The sequence below is a fragment of the Peromyscus eremicus genome, chromosome 5 (assembly GCF_949786415.1).
Source record: "Peromyscus eremicus chromosome 5, PerEre_H2_v1, whole genome shotgun sequence".
Classification (NCBI taxonomy): Eukaryota; Metazoa; Chordata; class Mammalia; order Rodentia; family Cricetidae; genus Peromyscus; species Peromyscus eremicus.
The window spans coordinates 67,366,997-67,391,339 of NC_081420.1; the positions used below are offsets into that span (position 1 = coordinate 67,366,997).

A 24,343-nucleotide genomic window follows, 5' to 3' on the forward strand; every position below is an offset into this window, starting at 1 on the left:
ATGTTTTTCACTGTGGACCTTATCTTTTTATATGCATAATTTTCTCCAGCACTGAGTTCATGTCTAAAACTTTGGAGTTGTACTCTGATATCTGCCATATACTCAAATAGTTCTTAGTTGTCTTAGAACTTCAGCTGTCAAATGAGGTACTGTTGTTAGGCTTTACTTAAATTTTCAACAATACCCATAATACCGAGTCCCGTTGATCCTAGTTGTGTAATATAGATCAGGCTCTTGTTTACTGTTCCCTAGCATCTTTGCTTTGGTTTATTACTTTCCCATATAGCAGAAACCATGGGAATCTTTGGGTTCCTCCATGTCAAAGCCAGCTCCAGTACAACCTTTATAGCAATGATAAGAAGTAATACATCTTGAAATAGACATTTCCTACCTTGTTATTTCTCCACAGCTTATTGAAGTTATTCCAGACATAATTTTGTCTCAAGTGACTCTTTTTCAACTGGTATCTACTATTGTAAACTTCTATTATTAATGACTCAACAGTGTACATTCTTTTTTTTTCTTTAATTTTTCTTTATTAAAAAATTTTCTACTCACTCCACATACTATCCACAGATCCCCCCTCCTCCTTCCTCCCAACCCCCAGCCCTCTTTCCCAAGCCACCCCATATCCCTACATCCCCCAAATCGAGGTCTCCAATGGGGAGTCAGCAGAGCCCAGCATACTGAGCCTAGGCAGGTCCAAGCCTCTTCTCACTGCATCAAGGCTGTGCAAGGTGTCATACCACAGGCACCATTCTTACCATTTGAAAATGTACTCATGCCAAACTTTCATAGTATTCAAGACAAAGAGAAACAAAACATTCCATTCTACCCCTCTTCCACCACATAGATAATCCTTTTATTGCCTATAAAGACTTTCTATCCTTAATTTTTTGGATTGATGAACTTATCATTCTCAAAGAGTTAATTTTGGCCTCACTTTGCCAAGAATTCTTTCTTAATTTCCGTGTCTTATATGTGTTTCCCCCCCCCCATGTTTTTCTAATAAACAGTGAAACATTCCACTTATTTATTTGTTTCTGCATTCTATTTTTTGTTCATTCTTCCACTCATTTGCTCATCCATCCCTTCACTTGCCTACGATAGTGAGCATGTCTACCATACACCACAATTTGGGAATTGTGCTGTGGATGCAGGTTAAATGGACAGGTATGCAGAGTCATCCTTTACATCATCAATGCACCCTATGGAATTAATACAATGCACGTTTGATGTCATTGCCCAGTAATGGAATTTCTTTTGTACCATGTTTTGCTTTAAACTTTGCTATATCTACCATTGCATGATACAGAGTTGTCTCTAGAATGTTTTATCAAACAACTTAATACAAAATTAATAAACTTCTATAAGTTTGTTCCAATTTCTATGATTTAAGAAGATAGAAACTTACTTGTTTAAAAAGCTTTTAAAAAAAAGACTTCTGGTTGGGATCTGTCCTGAAAGCTTGAACCAACAAAAATAACAAAGATAAGATTCATGGGAACTGTGAAAGAATAAAGTTGTGTGTAGATTTTTTGGTTTTGTTTTTGTGTATTATACTTGAAGATCCACTAAGACATTAGCTCTGGCTCTAGATGCTAGCACCTACCGCTGTCTCGGCTCCTACTCATTTTCCAAGACTTTTTATTGGATTTCCCTTTAATTTGTATTTGAGTCGTCTTTCCTTTTTAATCATTGAAATCTATCAAATCTTTCACCTACTTTTACGATTAAAAAATATTCAGGCTTTCTGCCTTTGCTAAGACAAGGTCCCAAAATTTGAGTGCTGAAATGATTTTAACACAGTAATAAATACTATCAAATACCCCTCATAAAACTGCATAACATAATTAGAATTGCCAAGGTTGCAAAACATTTAAGAAAACTACAAGTTATGCTATATGATGCTTCTGTGTTATTTCTCCCCAAGGTAATTTGCCAATGGACATTCCAAGTCCACCAGAAACTTCAGTTCCGGTGACCTTGCCTCCAAACAACTGCACAGATGATGAATTTGTCTGTAGGTCTAACGGTCACTGTGTTGGAAAAATTCAGAAATGTGACTTCAGATATGACTGCCCTGACAAATCAGATGAGTCATCTTGTGGTAGGTGAATTCCTAACTTCCGCATGTTTTATATGTAAAACTTCCGTTTTTATGAATTGTACCTCTTCTGCATCTACCCCCTCCAGGTATTCCTTTATATTCAAGTGAGAAGTATTTAGGAATGGGCCACTCTAATATACTTAAAAGATTAACTATTTGATTTTTTTCCCCAGGAAAATGCACACAAAAATAAAGAATACTATAATGAAAATGTTGATAGATCCAAAAGAGAGAAAAATATATGCTAGCCTAATCTCAGCATTTTATAGCCTTATGTCACAGAGTTTTTAAAATGTCTCATGGAAGTTTATTCATGTAAGAATTATTTATATAAAAATTATGCTACAATATTCACCATATATTTTTCTATTGATCTTAATAGGCAAATGTCTTCATTGAATGTTTTAGATATAAAACTGCTGTTTTCATGAACTGTACTGTACCTCTTCTGCATCCATCCTTCCCTTAGGTATTCCTATATTATCAAGTGAGAAGGATTTAGGAACGAGGCACTATAATACACTTGAATTAGATTAACTATTTAAAATTTTCCCTAGGCAAATGCACACAAAATAAAGAATACTGTAGAAAATATGTTGAGTTCACAAGAATAGTAATTTTTGTACATGTGAGATGTGTTCATATGTCTTGGTAAAATACAGTTCTCATTTATTGGTACCTGCCAATTCATGCCTCTTCTTAAATGGATCAGCAACAGAGTATTTAATTTAAAATTGAACTTTACAGCCAAAGATACAGATGGAGGAAGCAAAATTAACGGATGCCTGGGAGGTGAAACACAGAGTCAGACAGAACAAATACTTCACAGTATCTTTTCCTTCTATGCTTTAATTGACTGGTATATAAATTTACAACACTACAGTATTGATCAGGAGTCTTCATAATAAGGATTACAAACATGCCAATGTCACAAAGCATAGTGAATTCCTTATCTATCTTCATCAGTGTGTCAAGAAGTTTAGGGTTTAAGAATTCTAGTAAAAGTAAAATTTTTTCACTTAACTTAGAAAAATTCTTAATGTGTAACTATACCACAAATCTAGACTAAACGTCGTAAATTCAAAACTGGTGCATGTCATAAATGAGATGGCTGTAACTCCTTCAAGGTGTCCTGGGATTTATATTATATTATGTATCACAAATGGAAGATAATGAGATAGAAGATGTGGTATCCAGACTTTCTCATGGGAAGCAACAAAATATGTGTGAGCAGTAACAGCTCTAAAGGTTTGAAAAAAGCCTAACCTATTACATACAGTGAATGTTTTTATAAATATAGTCTGTAGTCTTCAACTTTGCCAGTTTAATATTGCCATTTCTTATTACATGATATCTAATAGATTATTTAAAAGTAATAATAAGTATTTACTCATTTTTATATCACAGAGTCTCTTTGATTTGAATACCTAAGATTTTCAAATACACTGTATGGCCTTCATTGTCTATATCTTTGTAAGATGAACTATAATAATGAACTTATTTATAACTTACAGGTTCAGAATCTCTAATATGCTTTTTTTTTTTTTTTTTTTTTTTTTTTGGTTTTTCAAGACAGGGTTTCTCTGTGTAGTTTTGGTGCCTGTCCTGGAACTCACTTGGTAGCCCAGGCTGGCCTTGAACTCACAGAGATCCACCTGGCTCTGCCTCCCGAGTGCTGGGATTAAAGGCGTGTGCCACCACCGCCCGGCTCAGAATCTCTAATATGCTTTTAAAAGTTTTGTTATGACCACTTACCATGACACCTGCCGTTTAAATATATTTTCATTGGTATATATTATTGTTAACTGTAGGTATTATGACATATAGTAGATCTCTACAGTCTATTTTTGCTGGTTGATGTTTTATGTGAATTATTTTACAAGTGAACAGTTCTTATCATTTCAGCAATGTAAAGAACAGTTATTGAGTCTTAATCTCTTCACAAGATAAATATACACAACATATATTAATATCAGAGTTTAACACCCGAATGCCATGTATCACTGCACATTTTGAAAAGGATTATTTTATATTTATCATGATAATAAATATATAAACTTATATATTTAAGGTTTTCAACTTGGCATACCATGACTGTTAATGAATTCAGAAAAATAAGTCAATATCAGGTTTTCTATAGCACACATAAAAACTCATTGAATTGATTCTGTTTTTACTCAAGCAATAGTGATTTTGACATAGATGGATACATGTACACATTTAGCAAGAGAAGGAAGAGAAAAAGGAGGGAAAGAGAGAGAATTTAGAAAGCATTTTCGCATGAAAATCATTGGAGTTCTATTTTTTTTTTTTTTACATCAGAACACAATCATTACAAGAATCTTAAAATCTTTAAAGGTAATAAGACCAATATAAATGTTATTGTAAATCACATTGCTTTGAAATCAAATGCTTTTTAATTTACACTGACATCTTCAGGATTAAGCCAAAGTTAAGCAGGATATTACCATGGAAAAAGAAGAGCCAGCAGGTCAGAGCTTGAAGGTCATTCAGGCAGCAGAAATGCCAACTGTGAAGAGATGGGAAATAGATGCTCTAGGAGCTAATTAACATCTCACCTCCTAGAGTGAGCACAGTGTTAATATATGCATTCATTCCTGTATTTTACTTTCTATAGAGATTCAAATAAAAATGAACCTCAATTTTTAAATACTTTTCTTGTGGTTATATAAAACATTTGCCTAAATATTTTATTAGTGCTTAAAACTTACAGTATGGGAACTAGGGAGATGATTCAGTGGTAAAGTGCTTGCTGAGTAAGCACGAGAGCCTGTGTTTGATGCCCAGAACCCACATAAAAGCCAGGTGTGATAGCTTAGTCTTGTAAGCCCAGAGATCCAGAGATAGGAAAGTTAAGATTCACTGAGGCATGCTGGCCAGCTGTCCTCATCTTATTGATAAATAGCAGGATAAATGCAAGATCCCACCTCAAACTAGTAAGTTGGACAGCACCTGAAAAGCAACACCCAAGGGTGATATGTGCCATGCACCCACAGGAACACACACACACACACACACACACACACACACACAAATACATAGACACATAAACACACAGACACACACACAGACATATACACACACAGACACACTCACATATACACAGACACACATAGAGACACACACACAAACACACACGCACACACACACACACACATATATATATACATACATACACACACACACACGCACACACACACACATATATACATACACACACACAAACACACGCACACACACACTTTGTAGTATGAATTTTAAAATCAAGTATAAGAAAGTACTGCAGAGTGTAAATTTCCCCTTCCTGACATGTTCATTGTGATTAGCTCATCTTGTCTTTGTTCTGTTTTATTCAAGTGCTGGAGGTTTGTACATTTGAAGAGAGAGACCTATGTAAATGGTACCAGCCAAAGCCAGCAAATTCACTCCATGATTCAAATACATTCAGGTGGGGACTCGGTAATGGGATCAGTATTCATCATGGGGAAGAAAACCACAGACCATCAGTAGATCATACAAAGTAAGTGGCTACATATTTTCAAAGTGTTTCTTCAGAAATATTGTTCTGACCCACCTCATCCCAGGTCAGTGTTATTGAAGAGGTTAACGTAGTGTCCAAGAACAAGAGATTTGAATGCATTCTTTCACACTATATCAGTAAAAAAAAAAAAAAAAAAAAAAAAGAAAGAAAGAAAAAGAAAAAAAAACACTAAAAGCAAATGTGGCTGGCAAGATGCCTCAGTGGGTAGGTAAAGGCACTGGCTGCCAACCATGAGGGCCTGAGTCCAATCTCCAGGACACACAAATGGTGGAAAGAGAGATCAGTTTCCACAAACTGTGCTCCGACTTCCATAGATACATCATTTTATGCAAGCATCTATGTGCAGACATGCACATGTGCATACATAGAATCACAGACACACACACACAAGGGCACACATATACAATTGAAAGCAAGGAATGTTTCTGGGATTGCCATAGAAACTAGACACAAACATAGCATTAAAGTAAAATATGTACCATTTTAATAACCCCTCTCTGTGAAAAGCTCAGGAATTTGTTGTTATTTATTTATTCATTTATTTGTTTATTTATTTTTGCCTCTGCCTATAGCCTTTAATATTCTAGTCAAACATTCTGCAACTGAGCTACATTTCTACCATAAAAACTACTGCTAATTTTTTTTTTTTTTAAGTATTGAGGCTGATGAGATATCTCACTCAGTAAAAATGCTGAGGAAGCAGAGACAGGCGAAATTTTGTGTCTCCTTGGCCTACTTGGAAAGTTCCAAGCTAGGGAAGGACTTGTCTCAAAAATAAGGTAGATGATGTCCTACGAAAGGACATGGAGTTGACCTCTGGAATCCAAATACATGGACACACAGTTGCATGTATAACCTCATACATGCACCTGTTTACACAAAATTGCACACATACCTGAACACACACACACACACACACACACACACACACACACAAAGTAAAATCCACTCATCACTCTTCTCTCTGAGTGCTATCCATTTCTTTCTACATATGTCTTTCCGTTTTCAATTAATTTAATTTCCTCCCAATTTCTCCTTTTTCTCATTCTTTGTGTTTCATACACATATGAACACAGGCAAACATTCAGACTTTCTTCATAGACCTATGAACATATTTTTGTCCAGTATTCGGTAAACCATGTGATTAAATACTATCTACAGCGTAACTTGCATTTTACTATAGGGACAATCCATAATTTATTAATTTGTACCCATTCTTGGACTCCCCAATTAATTTAATTTTCTACAATGATATTAGCTATGAGAAGGTAAGCAGATATAGTGTATGTTGTCTGAGATACATTGTCTTAATGAGGGATTGACAAAGGAATGAACTATGAGTCTAGTTCTCAGTGAGGCAAAGAAGTAGAGCATAGCCTGTGAACTACAGAGAAAGTGGAAATGGAAGGGGTTAGTGAATGGTGAGCGGGCTCTTTCTGCATGCGAGACAAATGAAACAGCACTGAGCTGGTGATGCTCAGAAAGAGAGTTCTCTCTCTCTCAGACAGACAGTGCAAGAGCAAGGCAGATGGCAATGTCATTTTTTATTTATTGGATTCACCTTTAAACCATTTGTTCAGTGTAATATTTCTCATTTTTAGAACTATGTGAATGTTTCACACCTTTGAAGGCAAGCTTTATGGCTAGTATAGCAACCACTCTGTCTCTTGGCTTCCTTTTTATTTTATATATTACATTTTACAAATTGATTTCACCATAGTGACTACGTGTACAAAGTAAAAAATACGAAAGAAAATTGACAGTCTCATGATGACAAAGACTTCCCATTTACAGTAACCTCAACCCAATTTGCTGGAGCGACCTTAATTTGTTCTAAGATAGTAGAAATGTTCATTTGCACATTTATTAGGCACTTGTTAGTTCATATTTGTAAAATAGTATGTTCGCATATTCTATAATCATGTCTTCTATTCTAAAAGGATATTAATTTTTCTTAACAGAAATGGAGATTCTTTTTCCCCAAGTCTTCTGCTCCTCTTCCCCATCTTCCTGTTATATTAGTCCATGATTTCATTTTTATGTGTTTTGTCTTATATGGGAGGTGCAGGGTCTTACTTTGTAGTTTTGGATGGTCTGGAAATTTCTATAAAGACAGGCTGACCACAAGTCACAGAAGTCTATCTGCCTCTGCCTCCTGAGTGCTTGAATTATAGGGATGTGTCCCATATCTGGCGATTCCACTTAATTATTATAGTTCAGCAATATTGTATCTTTTTTTCAATCTATAGCTACATGTGAAGTGATTTATACATTTTTCTTTACAGGGAAATTAATAGTTACCTCATCTTTTATTTCCTTTGTGTGTTTTGCCTAATCCACTCTTTTAAGTATGTAAGATAACTCATCTTCCCAGACTCTTTTTTTCTAGAAAAGCTGACACTGCAGCTCTTTGCCAGATAGTCCTCTGAATTCTCTCTGTCCTGCCAGAGTTCTTTTTGTAGGCTCCATCTTCATCTACCAAATAAATACAAAATCCTTACAACTGTAAGCCCTGTGACTTCCTATCCTTGGCTAGGCCTGCACTTCCTGTATCATCTGCTTTCTTTATGCTCCCTTACTGTCTGTGTATCTCTTTAAATATTAGGAATTTTTCACATGTGATGCCCTTTGGGTTTCTAGTAATGTTAAAGTGTAAGATGTTAAATGTTAACTAGAGAACTGAATCAAACTGTGATATGGAACTCTTCGGTGTCATGTGATGAATTTATCACTTGCTAGTAGATGTCTCCATGGTGATTTTTAAAATATGTATTGTTGCAAGATATTAAATCACACTGTGAAACCTGAGTTTGTGTTTGTGTTAATTAAATAAAATCAACATTGGGTCATGAGGGAGAAACACCGGCAAGTTGAAAGAAAGCGATCATAGAGAGTCAGAGGGAGTCTGGAGATGGAGAGACACACAGGGAGTAATAGGGAGGACTTTGAGTGTTGTGGTCCTGTTTGGTTTGGAGCAGTAGAAGAGATGCTGTCTTTCTGAGATTCTGGGAAAGAGAGAAGGTTGGCTGGTTGGTCCTCAACTTCTCTGAGCTAGCAGGTTCTCACCCCAGCCTCTGGCCCCTGATTCTTATCGATAAATAAAATGATAGTATTTAGTTAAAAACTACATTTGGTGGCAGTAGCAGGAGGTGGATCCGGTGGGAATGTATGCTTTCTAATTTTAAATGGTTAAATGTGACTTTCCCTAATGTTTATTTCTCATGTACTATACTTAGTAAAAAACCAAAACCTTTCCCATCTTAAAATTATATAATTATTCTATTTATGTACAATTATTCTGGCTACTTTGCATCGGGGCCTGTTTATAGTAGTCAGAACCTGACACGCTATTTGAAATTTTAATTTGGCCTGGGAAGAAAGAGGCCTTACAATTTAAAAAGGCAGAGGAGGAATGTTTTGGTTTGACTCAGGTAAGCATATAATTTCTTTTAAAGTGACAATGTAATTCAACATTAATTATGACCATATTTTCCCATCTTAACACACCCTTTCCTGATTCTCTAGTTTCTATCTTAATTATTGTTTTAATTGAGCTTTTTCTGTGTCATTTTTGTTACTTTTCATCATTTATTTTGTTCTGTTTTTCCAGAGCCCAGTAGCTAACACCTGTCCTCTTTTGTACTCCACAAGTGTACTCAGTGTTCACAACCCACAAGCTCTCCTCTTCCTCCTTTTCTAAATCTGATTTCAGGGGAACTTTGCCGAATTCCACAAAGGGAACCCCTGTTTACATTACAGTTTCCACAGGTAAGGCTGAAAGACCCCTCAGCTTCTATGACTGCTGCTTCAAGAAAATATGTTACTCCATCCCTGGTCACTTTGGTCAAAGTGGTCTTGTATTCAAGGGAAGTCATCATATCTTCAGCATCTAGTCATTTTCGTTGGGTTAAATTTATCCCTTGTTTTCCGAGCTCTCTTTCAGTTTTTCATCTGGTAAATGATTTGTTTTACCATCATTTCACTCAAATGATAACAGCAGAGATGCCCAAAGTTGACAAGTGACACACAATAATAATGTGTTGTTTTAATCATATTTATTAGTTATCAAGTAACAAATTGAAATTTCCATATACTGCATGGTGCTGGGCTGCTTCTGATTTAAAGTCAATGGAGATTCCCAGATGCTTCTCTTGTATGTGTAAATAAACTCTGTGAAATGGTGAAAGTAAATTTATACAAAGGATAAATAAGGCCCAAACTAGAACCGTACATAGGAGTAGTGAAAGTGTAAGTAGAATATGTCAATACATTATATAAGCCAGCAGCTGGTTGCTATCTATCCCTACCCTCCCACTTCCAATAAGCTACAAAATCCTGGAGGATTCCCAGGGACTACATTCCCCAATCTGTTGCATTGTTTTTGGCTGTCTGGCCCACAGTAAGTCTCCAAAAGGAGATAAAGCACAAAATTAAATTCATTTTAAATAAGAACACTTAACAGATGTTGTTAAATTTCTATACCCACATGACAATGAGCCTTGAAGAAGGCAATGGCCTCAAGCTGACATCTCTCCTTGTGCCACTCTCTGCTTTTCTACAGGCTCTGTCCTCAGCCAAGGGAGGCTGTCTCTTCCATTCTATGATCTGTAGAAAGCTTCAGCTCCATTTTTCAAATTTTATTTTTTATCGAAGGGAAGCTCTGCCCATTCAGAAAAATGCTTCTTTTTTCATCCTTTCTCTAGTGTGTGGCTCTAGAAACACAAAGGCAGTTTTCAAAGCCATTATCTCAAAAGAATTTTCAAGACCCATATTGAGAATTTAAAAAGATTGTGCCAATTATCCTTCCCTTACACACCGCTCCCCAAGCTCTACACAAGGCAAAGATCACTTCTGGCTCAATGCAGGAGAGATCATTTTCAGAAAAGCACAAGAGGAAAAAGACATGTTCATATATTTCAAAATATTCTTCCACTTTAAATACTTAATAAGGCAATAAAAAGTCCAGATAATTCAAACTATGGTAGGAATGTGTGGGGAACTTTTCACCATGTATTGGAGTCCTAGACAAGGTCTAAAAATGTGTGTTTTTCAACATGAAAATAAATGACAGGCTTAACAGACTGATATTTCAAAGTGAATTTTGCTTTTAAAAAAATATGCAGATACTTTGTATATCTGAAATGAATTCCATGATGTAAAATTAAGGTTGCATTCTTATTTTTTATTTGTTTTCAGGAGCATGTCACCATTCGATACAACTAGTTCATTTGCTTCAAATAAATTTGACAGCCCTTGCCCCTTTTAAGGCTAAGCCAATACAGCAGGAAGCTGATGAGGGCTTTTTATCCCACATATAGTTTCACAGCTGGCAGGGTGTCTCCCAAGATTGCAACAAGGTAGAAAGCAAGCACTATTCTTAGTTACAATTCAACAAAATAATACAATAAGAATCACATAAAATCACCTGAAATTTGCCTATTTTTCTTTAAATTGAGGTTGGGAGGAATCTCATTTTCCTTTATATTATGAAAATAGAGAGAACATTTAGAGTTATTTTCATAGTATTTTGAAAAGGCAAAATAATCTGGTGAGGAGGAAGGAGAAGAGAAGAATGACAAGAGCAAGAGAAAGAAAAGGAAGGAGGAGAGGAGGAGGAAGAGGAGAATGAGGATGTGGAGAGGAGGAGGAGGAGGAGGAGGAGGAGGGGAATGGGCAATATGGGATGAATCTGTATCATTTAATTTTCCAGAAACCACTAGAAAATTTGTCTGGAACCTTTTTCTTCTGGTCAATTTGTTTTGAAATTACTATTATTTTAGTAGTGAAGCAGGACACTCCCTGAGCCTATGCAGGGCTTGAATATCATGGAATGCTCTGGAGTTTGAACATGCTTGGAATGGTGTATGTAGATATGGAGGTGTTGTGGAATAATTTCTCCCAGCTTGCAATTTCCTCTGATCCCAGATCCCTGTTCTGAGACCCACACAATCAATGTAATTAGTCAGTCCATTAGCTCAGGAGGTGTTACTATAATAAGTGTACTGGTTCATAGCTAAGCACTGGAAGTGTTATACTCATTTTCATATCATAGAGTATGGCATTCAAGCCTGTTAGGTTTTACTTAATGCCCATCACATGGTTAAATAAACTAAACTAAGTAGATAAATAATTAGGAATTTTCCATGAGTATGGACTCATGGCCATAGGCAAAATTAAGTTCTTCATGCTTCATCATTACATAGAATGATGTTCAATAAAAACAAAAAACAAAAAATAACTAAATGATGAGAGGTAGATGTTAGGAATATATATTTGTATTTTATATCCAAAGGCAAGTATATCTTCATGGACTAACACCATAATATTTATTAAAAACATTCAAATATTTTTATCAAATGAAATTATATTGAATACTTTTGGAAAATAAGAATGCAGTCCTCCTAAACCTGGTAGTACAGGGCTATCATCCCAGTTACTCAGGAGGCTGAGGCAAGGTAATATAATTTTAATACTTGCCTAGGCTACAGGCTAAGTTCAAGGCCAGCCTATTCAACTTCATTAGACCTAATCTTAAAAAAAAATCAGGTCTGGAAAATCTCTCTTCCATGTCTTTTAATATGTTGGGAAGAATTTCCTCTGAGGTTTTTGTTTGACGTTCTAAGTTTTTTTTTATTTCTAGTTTTACTTCACTTTGTGATTTCTTTAGTGATTCTTACTTTCATTTCATGAAATTCTTTCAATGTTTCCCACTGTTTGTGTTTTCATTAAGGCATGTGTTCATATCCTCCTTAGAGCCCTTGAGCATATTGATAATTGATATTCTGAAGGCCTTCTTCTGTGCTCAGTGAAGTTGCTTTTCCCAGCACCTATTACAGTAGGGCTACTGGACTCTGGAGGAGGCGCACTGTCTTTGCAGTTCATATCTTTGATTTTTGTGCTGAGATCTGGGCATCTGGAGTTATGATATTTTGGAAGTTTCTTGGTGTAGATATGCCACCTGCTCTTGTCTTCGTTGAGCGGATGGTCTATTCTTTGGTTGCTGTTGTCCACTCTTGATACTAGGCTAGTGTGGTGGCCATGGTAGAGTGTTTCTTCAGGTCGACAGGTGGCACAAAGGAATGGAATTGTCCTAAGAGGAAACTTGGAAAGGAACCTTGGGAAAGAGCTAAGAGGACCAGAGTCTGCACCAAAAGTTGGAGTTTACAGGGAGTAGAAGTCGGATGGGAAGAGGGGCTCCTGCAAGCAGGATGCTTCAGGACCAACTCAGTCCTAAATAAGATGTTTTCGTCAAACCTCTCACCTCAAGGCTCAGGGTAAAAGAAAGACTCCATGGATATGATTTATTCCAGAGACAAAAGTATGGATGCACATATGAACTTGCAGAGCCTGTGGTAGCGTGCACAAGTCCCATGCAGGTTCAAGTCAGGCAGAATCCCAGCAGTGAGAGTGGGTAACAGACACATGGTCCTATCCCTAAATCAAAGTTGTCTGTAATTGATGCCCATTTGATACTGGCAAGGGGAAATAAATTTTCTGCAATGGGATCTCACTGGCTGTATCAACCACACTTCAGGATAGGCTCCATGCCCAGGAATAATTGATCAACACAAAACAAATCCAATGATATTTTGTGGACTTTCTGTTTCATTTTGCTTTTTTGCTTCTTTATGGCAGTTTTGTTGTTTTCGTTCTTTTGCTTATTTGTTTTGACTTTTGCTTTTATGGATTTTTTTTAATTTACTTTTTGATTCTTTTGTGTGTGTGTGTGAAAAAAGTGAAATAGAGAGAAAAAGAACAAAGTTGGGTGTGTAGGGAGGTGGTGAGGATCTGTGAGGGAGAGGAAAACATCAAAATACATTATTTTTTCAAAACAAAATGTTATGTTTTTAAAATTAAAAATGGCTGGGCATATTGCTCAGCAATATCTTGTGGAAGAAGTGCCAAAGCAAACTAACTGACCAGCTGTCATGGGATCTAAATGTGTCTGTAGTGCAGATATATTACAGCAGTTCTATTACCTTAGCCATTGTTTCCTGTGCATTATGTACCAGTAAATGTCAATAGAAACAAAATACATTATTTTAGTACTTAAAATCCGTATTTAATGCCAATTTAGAGGAATAACTGAACAAACAATATTGGGAAAATTAGCCTAGTGGTTTCTGCAAGCAGAACAAAAACAGATATAGGATCAGTCAGCTGTCTTAGAATGGAAATGGTTCTTCAGACTATTTACCAATGAGATCTGACAGCATTTACAGGAAAATAAAGCATAGACAGCAATTCGTTCTCCTATAACTCAGTCCATTTATTTGTTTCATCTTGGTTTATTGGTACAGGGTATCCTACATGCAGCCAAGTTCCATGGCTTTGAGGAAGCTGTATTTGGATATGTCTGTTGGTCCAGTACATGAGACCCATCCTAATTCATGGCTTCCCCAGGAATTTCTAACAGTAATGAATGGATTAAGAAACTTTTTGAAATTTTAGGGCAGTTTTCAATGTATAAATCGACTCAGATGTATATGTAGATAGCTGTTCTCCAATATTGTCCTCCTAGGCTAAACAAAGTAACAACGAGTAACAATAACTAAATATTAGCTGTTTTTATATTATGGAATCGTCTAGAAATGAAGTGATTCTACCTGAGAGTTGACTATATGCTAGAATTTGTATCGTGCCTTTCATATGTAATCGCAATAAATCAATCCAATTAACTTTCAGTGATATTATTCTTGATTGAGAGTCAAATACAAGAAGACTCAAACCCAGTAGGCTACTGTCTCTGATCCTTCCTTTGATAAAGTGGGAGCTACAATCTTTATATCTGGTTCTCCTTGATATTAAAGTATGCTCTTAAACATACTCCTGCATCTTTTTCTGAGTTTTATTTTCTGAAAGCCAAGCATTTGGAAGATTTACAGCATGCTTTAATTGCAGTTAGCTAACTCTGGCCCAAAAGGAAAAGAATGTAGGTAAAGACAGAGTGATGGTAGGCGGGAGAGAAAACAGGATCTGTGAAATATCCAATGGTCGCAACTTCCTTGCCTTCTTTCTTCTTCACATCCAAAAGTTTCTTTTTGTTCATAGAGATTGGTTTTGTCACTGTAGCCCAGTTGAGACAAGCTCACTGTTTGAGGCCACTGGCTGGGGTGCTTGCTCCCCCACCCCAACTCTAGTTTTCTATTTTTTTTGGGGGGGATAAGATTCATTATATACCCAATGCTGGCCTGGAACTTGAGGTTCTCCCTTTCTCAGTCACCGGTGCTGGTACCAAAGATTTGTACTGTCAAGCCCAGTTTTGCAGTGGTTTTAGCTGAGCCGTAGATTTACTTGCAGGCCTGGTTAAAACATCATGAAGTTTCTTGATAAATAGGTCTGGGTTGGATCAAGGGATTCACATTTTGCAGTGCAGGTAAGGGTTCTACTGGCAGGGGAAATTTTACTTTTTTAAACAAGAATTTCTTACATGAGTCCTTTATTGACATCATTCCCAACTCCCCTTTCTTTCCCAACCAAGTCCTCTCATTTACCCCATTCCCTCTCAATATCATGACCTCTTGTTTTATTATTATTCAAACACACACACACACACACACACACACACACACACACACACACACATGCCTGACTCTATTTAGTGCTGCTTGTACGGACATGAGTTTATGGGTTACCCCTTGGGACTAGATAACCAGTACCATTTTTAACTGCATTCTAAATATTTATCCTTATACCCAGAGATAAGTGTACCCTTAGTTTCTTCACATGTAAACAGGTGTCTCACAAAAGTTCTCTCAGAGGAGTCCTGGTTTATGTAAGACCTAGCTCTGAAATTCATAGCCCAAAGACCCCAAGTCAGATAGAGCAGCAAGTCTAATTGCATTCAGCTAAATAAAAATTTTGGTGGTAGAAATATTGGTATTTTTGTAATCACCTTGGAAAAATACCCAGGCACCTAAAGCAGATAATGCTCTATATAACTGCTTGTCCCATGGCCACCCAAGAATGGCTGCAAAAGCTGCGTGGCTTACCTTGACAACATTTTCATGTTTCCTTTCTATTCACCTTCCATGTGTATGCTCCTATTATTTTCTCAATTTTACATCTCTGCTGAATTCCCATAGGTAATTATTCCTTTTAATTATCTTTGTTTATGTGCTTATTTATATATTGCCTTGTTTGTTTATTGGTTGGTGGCTTTTTTCTGATAATCTGACTTCTCCATCTTGAAATCTTTTATTATCTTGTGTGAAATTCTTCCCCTAAACTTTAGTTTCATTTGGAGCTTTTATTGACTTTTCCTCAACATTTAAGTGTTAAAAAGGATTAAAAATTTAAATGATTTAAGGAATATAATCTATAAAGGTCTGCTAGAATATAATATCAAGATAAGTTGGAATTGTCTAGTAAAAGGCAGACAATTATTTTACTAGTTACATGTCTACTAATTCATTAAATTGGTATTTATGATGTTTGCTAACTAAAACAGTCTTTGGAAATCTTTCATTGTTATTTATAAAATAAGTTTATTGTTCTTTGTTTATTTTAGAGATGCAACTAAATAATTATTAACAAATTTATTCTTGTTTTCTTGATGAAGGCATATGTAAGAAATTATTTTATGAGCATGTGATCTTTTTACTCAACGTGTTAGCCTTTGTGCTTGCTGATACATGTTTCTTGTTCTGCTTTCCTTCTTGCACTAATATGGAAAGGTTAGACCCAAACCATTATTATTGTTATTATTATTTGTAAAGAAAGTAATGAGCTTTGTCATAACACTTTATATGGCACATAGGTAGACAGATATGTCACCTATCTATCTATGAAATGTAAGTTCTCATATTTACGTATACAGGTGGATGTAATTTGTTATGTGGGAGAAAACGTGTATCATTGCAACTTGACTAGCACTTGTACATCTTCTCCCCACCTGATCATGCTCTGTCTTTACCCAAATGGCCCACGAGTGTTTCTATGTCACCTATCTATCTATTTACAAAATATAAGTTCTTGTATTTACATGTATAGGTGGATGTAGATTTGATATGTGGGAGAAAACATACTTTACTTGTCAATATTCTGCCCTCCATTAACTTTTTTGTTCTTCCCTCAGCCTGTCTTTAAACTGATGCTTTTCCTCACATTTTCCCTACTTCTCACTTCTACTTTAATATTTTGTTTTCTGCAGTCTCTCTCTACATATACATATGTGTACATGTATATGTGTACATACAGACAAATGTGTATTCTTCATTTGAGAGAAAGCATGTCTTAGTCTTTCCAACTCATTAATTTCATTAGATTAATGATTCAATAATTAATAGACCAAACCTCTATTGTGTATGTATGTGAGTGCATGTGTGTATCACATTATTTTCCATTTATCTGTTGATGGACCTCTAGGTTGTAGAACAAAATTTTTATTTTAATGATAATAAAGTTGTCAACTCTTGACTTTCCATAGTATCTGTTACTATTTTTCTTTTCTTTTTTTCTTTTTTTCTTTTTATTAATTTATTTTTTATTTTTTTGATCTCTCATTAGTAATGAGTTTAATAAGCTGTTATCCCAAAGTTATTTTTTCACAAAGAATTATTTTCATTTTTTTCTGTAAATAAAATTCTGACGTGCTAGTATATTTTTATAATCTAAGCTTTTTATGAGCAAAATATAAAGTTATAATATAGCAGGTTTATAAGACTTTTTAGTTTGTTTTCTTTTTTTTTTTAATTTTTATTTTGCAACACAATTCAATTCTACATATCAGCCACGGATTCCCTTGTTCTCCCCCCTCCCGCCCCCTCACCTTCCCCCCCGCAGCCCACCCCTCATTCCCATCTCCTCCAAGGCAAAGCCTTCCCCGCAGACTGAGATCAACCTGGTAGACTCAGTCCAGGTAGGTCCAGTCCCCTCCTCCCAGGCCGAGCCAAGGGACTCTGCATAGGCCCCAGGTTTCAAACAGCCGACTCATGCAATGAGCACAGGACCCGGTCCCACTGCCTGGATGCCTCCCAAACAGATCAGGCCAATCAACTGTCTCACTCACTCAGAGGGCCTGATCCAGTTGGTGACCCCTCAGCCATTGGTTCATATTTCGTATGTTTCCGTTCGTTTGGCTATTTGTCTCTGTGCTTTAGCCAACCTTGGTCTCAACAATTCTCACTCATATAAACCCTCCTCATTCTCGCTAATTGGACTCCCAGAGATCCACCTGGGGCCTAGTCATGGATCTCTGCATCCAGATCCCTCAGTAGTTGGATGAGGTTTCTAGCACGACAATTAGGGTGTTTGGCCATCCCATCACCAGAGTAGGTCAGTTCGGGCTGTCTCTCGACCATTGCCAGCAGTCTGTTGTGGGGGTATTTTTGTGGATTTCTGTGGGCCTCTCTAGCACTTTGCTTCTTCCTATTCTCATGTGGTTTTCATTTATCATGGTCTCCTATTCCTTGTTCTCCCTCTCTGTTGTTGATCCAGCTGGGATCTCCCACTCACCCAAGCTCTCTTTCCCTCCACCCTCGCCCTTCACTACCCCCACTCATGTCCAGGCTGTTCATGTAGATCTCATTCCATTTCTCTGTCATTGGGCGATCCCTGTGTCTTTCTTGGGGCCCTGTTTTCCAGGTAGCCTCCCTGGTGATGTGAGTAGCAGTCCAGTCATCCTTGTTCCACATCTAGTATCCTCCTATGAGTGAGTACATACCATGTTTGTCTTTCTGAGTCTGGGTTACCTCACTCAGGATGATTTTTTCTAGATCCATCCATTTGTCTGCAAACCTCATGATGTCATTGTTTTTCTCTGCTGAGTAGTATTCCATTGTGTACAATGTACCACATTTTGTTTATCCATTCTTCAGTTGAAGGGCATCTAGGTTGTTTCCAGGTTCTGGCTATTACAAACAATGCTGATATGAACATAGCTGAGCAAGTGCTCTTGTGGTATGATTGAGGATTCTTTGGGTATATGCCCACGAGTGGTATGGCTGGATCTTGGGGGAGATTGATACCCAATTTTCTAAGAAATCGCCATATTGATTTCCAAAGTGGTTGTACAAGCTTGCATTCCCACCAACAGTGGAGGAGAGTTCCCCTAGCTCCACATCCTCTCCAGCATAAGGTGTCTTCCGTGTTTTTGATCTTAGCCATTCTGACAGGCGTAAGGTGGTATCTCAGAGTTGTTTTGAGTTGCATTTCCCTGATGATTAGGGATGCTGAGCAATTCCTTAAATGTCTTTCAGCCATTTGAGTTTCCTCTGTTGAGAATTCTCTGTTTAGTTCTATAGCCCATTTCTTAATTGGACTGTTGGGCATTTTGATGTCTAATTTCTTGAGTTCCTTATATATTCTGGATATCAGTCCTCTGTCAGATGTGGAGTTGGTGAAGATCTTTTCCCATTCTGTAGGCTTTGCCTTGTTGACTGTATCCTTTGCTCTACAAAAGCTTCTCAGTTTCAAGAGGTCCCATTGGTTGATTGTTTCTCTCAGTGTCTGTGCTACTGGTGTTCTATTTAGGAAGTGGTCTCCTATGCCAATGCGTTCAAGACTACTTCCTACTTTCTCTTCTAGCAGGTTCAGAGTAGCTGGATTTATGTTGAGGTCCTTGATCCACTTGGACTTAAGTTTTGTGCACGGTGATAGATATGGATCTATTTGCAGCCTTCTACATGTTGATATCCAGTTTTGCCAGCACCATTTGTTGAAGATGCTTTCTTTTTTCCATTGTGCACTTTTGGCTTCTTTGTCAAAAATTATATGTTCATAGGTGTGCGGATTAATGTCAGGGTCTTCAATTTGATTCCATTGGTCTACATGTCGGTTTTCATGCCAGTACCAAGCTGTTTTTATTACTGTAGCTCTATAGTACAGCTTGAAGTCAGGGATCGTGATGCCTCCAGAGGTTGTGTTATTGTACAGGATTCTTTTGCTATCCTGGGTTTTTTGTTTTTCCATATGAAGTTGAGTATTATTCTTTCCAGGTCTGTGAAGAATTGTGTTGGTATTTTGATGGGAATTGCATTGAATCTGTAGATTGCTTTTGGTAAGATTGCCATTTTTACTATGTTAGTCCTGCCTATCCATGAGCATGGGAGATCTTTCCATTTTCTGACATCTTCTTCAATTTCTTTTTTCAGGGACTTAAAGTTCTTGTCATATAGGTCCTTCACTTGCTTGGTTAGTGTTACCCCAAGGTATTTTATGTCATTTGTGGCTATAGTAAAGGGTGATGTATCTCTGATTTCTTTCTCCACTTCTTTGTCCATTGTATATAGGAGGGCTACTGATTTTTTTGAGTTGATCTTGTATCCTGCTATGTTGCTGAAGGTGTTTATAAGCTGTATCAGTTCCTTGGTGGAATCTTTGGGATTGCTCAAGTATATTATCATGTTATCTGCAAATAGGGAAAGCTTGACTTCTTCCTTTCCAATTTGTATCCCCTTAATCTCCTTATGTTGTCTTATTGCTCTGGCTAGAACTTCAAGTACTATATTGAATAAGTATGGGGAGAGCGGACAGCCTTGCCTCGTTCCTGATTTTAGTGGAATTGCTTTGAGTTTCTCTCCATTTAATTTGATGTTGGCTGTTGGCTTGCTGTAAATTGCCTTTATTATATTTAGATATGTTCCCTGTATTCCTGATCGCTCCAAGACCTTTATCATGAAGGGGTGTTGGATTTTGTCAAATGCCTTTTCAGCATCTAGTGAGATGATCATGTGTTTTTTTTCTTTGAGTTTGTTTATATGATGTATTACATTGACAGACTTTCGTATGTTGAACCATCCTTGCATCTCTGGATCATGGTGGATAATTGTTTTGATGTGTTCTTGGAGTCTGTTTGCCAGTATTTTATTGAGTATTTTTGCATCAATGTTCATGAGGGAGATCGGTCTGTAGTTCTCTTTCTTTGTTGTATCCTTGTTTGGTTTAGGAATCAGGGTAATTGTAGCCTCATAGAAGGAGTTTGGTAATGTTCCTTCTGTTTCTATTGTGTGGAACAATTTAGAGAGTATTGGTATTAACTCTTCTTTGAAGATCTGGTAGAATTCTGTACTGAAACCATCTGGTCCTGGGCTTTTTTTGGTTGCGAGACTTTTAATGACTGTTTCTATTTCATTAGGGGTTATTGGACTATTTAAATAGTTTATCTGGTCTTGATTTAATTTAGGTATGTGGTACCTATCCAGATAATTATCCATTTCTTTTAGGTTTTCCAGTTTTGTGGAATAGAGGTTTTTGAAGTATGACCTGATGATTCTCTGGATTTCCTCAATGTCTGTTGTTATGTCCCCCTTTTCATTTCTGATTTTGTTGGTTTGGATGCTCTTTCTCTGTCTTTTGGTTAGATTGGATAAGGGCTTGTCTATCTTGTTGATTTTCTCAAAGAACCAACTCTTTGTTTCATTAATTTTTTGTATTGTTCTCTTTGTTTCTATTTTATTGATTTCAGCTCTCACTTTGATAATTTCCTGGCATCTATTTTTCCTGGGATACTTTGCTTCTTCTTGTTCTAGAGCTTTCAGGTGTGCTGTTAAGTCACTAGTGTGAGATTTCTCCAACTTATATATGTGGGCATTTAGTTTCCCTCTTAGTACTGCTTTCATAGTGTCCCATAGGTTTGGATATGTGGTGTCTTCATTTTCGTTGATCTCTAGGAAGTCTTTAATTTCTTTCTTTATTTCTTCCTTAACCCATTGGTGATTCAGTTGGGTATTATTCAGTTTCTATGAGATTTTAGGTTTTCTGTAGTTTTTGTTGTTGTTGAAATCCAACTTTAGACCATGGTGGTCTGATAGAACACAGGAGGTTATTCCAATTGTTTTGTATCTGTTTAGATTTGTTTTGTGGCCAAGTATGTGGTCGATTTTAGAGAAAGTTCCATGGGGTGCTAAGAAGAAGGTATATTCTTTTTTGTTAGGATGGAATGTTCTGTAGATATCGATTAAGTCCACTTGAGTTATGACATCAGTTAAGTCTTTTATTTCTCTGTTAAGTTTCAATTTGGGAGATCTGTCCAGTGGTGAAAGTGGGGTGTTGAGGTCTCCCACTATTAATGTGTGGGGTTTTATATGTGATTTAAGCTTTAGTAATGTTTCTTTTACATATGTGGGTGCCCTTGTGTTTGGGGCATAAATGTTCAGAATTGAGACTTCATCTTGGTGGATCTTTCCTATGATGAGTATGTAATGCCCTTCTTGATCTCTTTTGATTGATTTTAGTTTGAAGTCTGTTTTGCTGGATATCAGGATGGCTACACCCGCTTGTTTCTTAAGACTGTTTGATTGGAAAGTCTTTTCCCAGCCTTTTCTTTTTAGGTAGTGTCTATCTTTGAATTTGAGATGTGTTTCTTGTATGCAGCAGAAAGATGGGTCCTGTTTTCGAGGGTGTATCTGACTTCCTTAGGTTGGAATTTTCCTTCTAGGGCTTTCTGTAGGGCTGGGTTTGTGGATAAATATTGTTTAAATCTGGCTTTGTCATGGAATGTCTTGTTCACTCCATCTATGATGATTGAAAGTTTTGCTGGGTATATTAGTCTAGGCTGACATCCATATTCTCTTAGTGTCTGCATTACATCTGTCCAGGTCCTTCTGGCTTTCAAAGTTTCCATTGAGAAATCGGGTGTTATTCTGATAGGTTTGCCTTTATATGTCACTTGGCCTTTTTCCTTTGCTGCTCTTAATATTCTTTCTTTATTCTGTATGTTTAGTTGTTTAATTATTATGTGGCGAGGGGACTTTTTTTGGGGGTCTAGTCTGTTTGGTGTTCTATAGGCTTCTTGTATCTTCATAGGCATTTCCTTCTTTAAGTTGGGAAAGTTTTCTTCTATGATCTTGTTGAATATATTTTCTGTGCCCTTGAGTTGGTATTCTTCTCCTTCTTCTACCCCTATTATTCGTAGGTTTGGTCTTTTCATGGTGTCCCAAATTTCTTGGACATTTTGGTTCATGACTTTGTTGGCTTTAGTGTTTTCTTTGACTGATGAATCTATTTCTTTTACTGTACCTTCAACGCTAGAGATCCTCTCTTGCATCTCTTGCATTCTGTTGATTATACTTGCATCTGAAGTTCCCAATCGTTTTCTCAGATTTTCTATTTCCAGCATTCCCTCTGTTTGTGTCTTCTTCATTTTTTCTATTTCCCTTTTCAGGTCTTGGACTGTTTCCTTCATTTGTTTCATTGATTTTTCTTGATTTTCTTTCAGTACTTTATTGTTTTCTTCCAGGACTTTATTGATTTCTTCTAATTTGTTTGCCCTTTCCTCTAGTTGTTTACAGCGTTCTTCACATTTTTTTGTCTTTTCCTCTACACAAGCCTCTATCTTCTTCATGATGACATTCATAAGGCTATTTTCTTCTGCTTCTTCCAATTTCTGATGTTCAGGTCTTGGTGTTGGAGGAGGGCTAGGGCCTGGTGATGCTGTATTGCTATTCATTTTGTTGTATGTGTTTCTGCCTTGAGGTCTGCTCATCTCCTTGTGGTTCGTTCTTGGCCTTATCCGCACACTTGGTTCAGACAGAGCTGACAGATTCAGGAAGTCTCTCTCTCTTGTCCAGATGGGAGCTCTCTTGTCCAAATTGGAAGTCCGGGGCAGGATGGGAGCTGTGCTCCAGAAGGGAAGTCCAGGGCAAGATGGGAGCTGGGGGCCGGCCTCTAAGTCTCAGGAAGAGGCTTCGGGCTCGGGCGGATGGGCGTGGGGGCAGGGCGTGGAGACTGCAGGGTCTGCCAGGGGTCTTGGAGAAGGGGATCCTTCCCGGTGGGGCTAGAAGGGAACCTGCCCGGTGGCCAGAACCTGGGGCCAAGTTGGGCAGGTCTTCCCCGGAGTGGCTGGTGCCCAGCAATGGGGTCCCGGGCAAGCCGTGTCTATTTTTCTTAGTGGTCACTGTACTGAATATTTCTTCATATGTGTGTATATATATCACATATACAAAATACATGTTTTATAAATTCATATGTAGTTTTAATGGACACAGAGAATCAATGATACACAAAGAGAGAAAGTATAAGAAAGGTAATTTTTGTGCCAGTTAAAAAGGGTTTCATTTCTGTGAGTTCGAGGCCAGCCTAATCTGCAGAGCGAGATCCAAGACAGGAACCAAAACTACACTGAGAAACCCTGTCTCGAAAAAACAAAACCAAAACCAAAAAAGGGTTGTGTAAAATTACTAGGCATATTTGAAATGATTTTTATACCATAATAGAAGAATAATAAAGTATCTTATAAACTATATACATATAAAAAGTATTTGCGTGTGTATGTCTTAGCTTCTGATACTATACGGTATATTTGCAAATAAAATTATAATTTTGGAATGAAGTGAGATTTAAATATGATAATTAATAAAAATAAAATGAGCCAATATTAGTGATTTTATTAGAAACATACTAATTTGTGAGCCTTGTTTTAATTGGGATAGTTTATTATTTATTGATAATTGTTTTCATTTTATGCAATTGTCACAATTTTCACATTATAATTATTCATCATAGGATAATTAGAGTTATTAAAATTCTACAATTATCATATTAAAATAGGGAGTTTATATAGATGGTATTTTCCTTATGTACTAACAATATTTAGACATTTTATTTGTGGCATGATGATAAAAATGATCTAGTTTTTAGAATAACAAAATTTGTGGCCAAAAAAAATCTAGATTTTGATCACGGTGTCATTACTGATATTTTTTAAAGGACTGTTTTGGGCTATGTGTTGT

At 36.9% G+C, this 24,343-nt stretch overlaps 1 protein-coding gene across 1 annotated transcript in view; it reads left to right on the forward strand.

The window, feature by feature from the left end:
* Positions 1–24,343, forward strand: part of Malrd1 (MAM and LDL receptor class A domain containing 1) — a 609,872-nt gene that overhangs the window by 205,168 nt on the left and 380,361 nt on the right. Inside the window, exons 19-20 of the mRNA XM_059263620.1 lie at positions 1,934–2,110; positions 5,489–5,651. Coding sequence (XP_059119603.1) covers positions 1,934–2,110; positions 5,489–5,651 — 340 coding nt within the window. The remainder of the gene's footprint in view (positions 1–1,933; positions 2,111–5,488; positions 5,652–24,343) is intronic.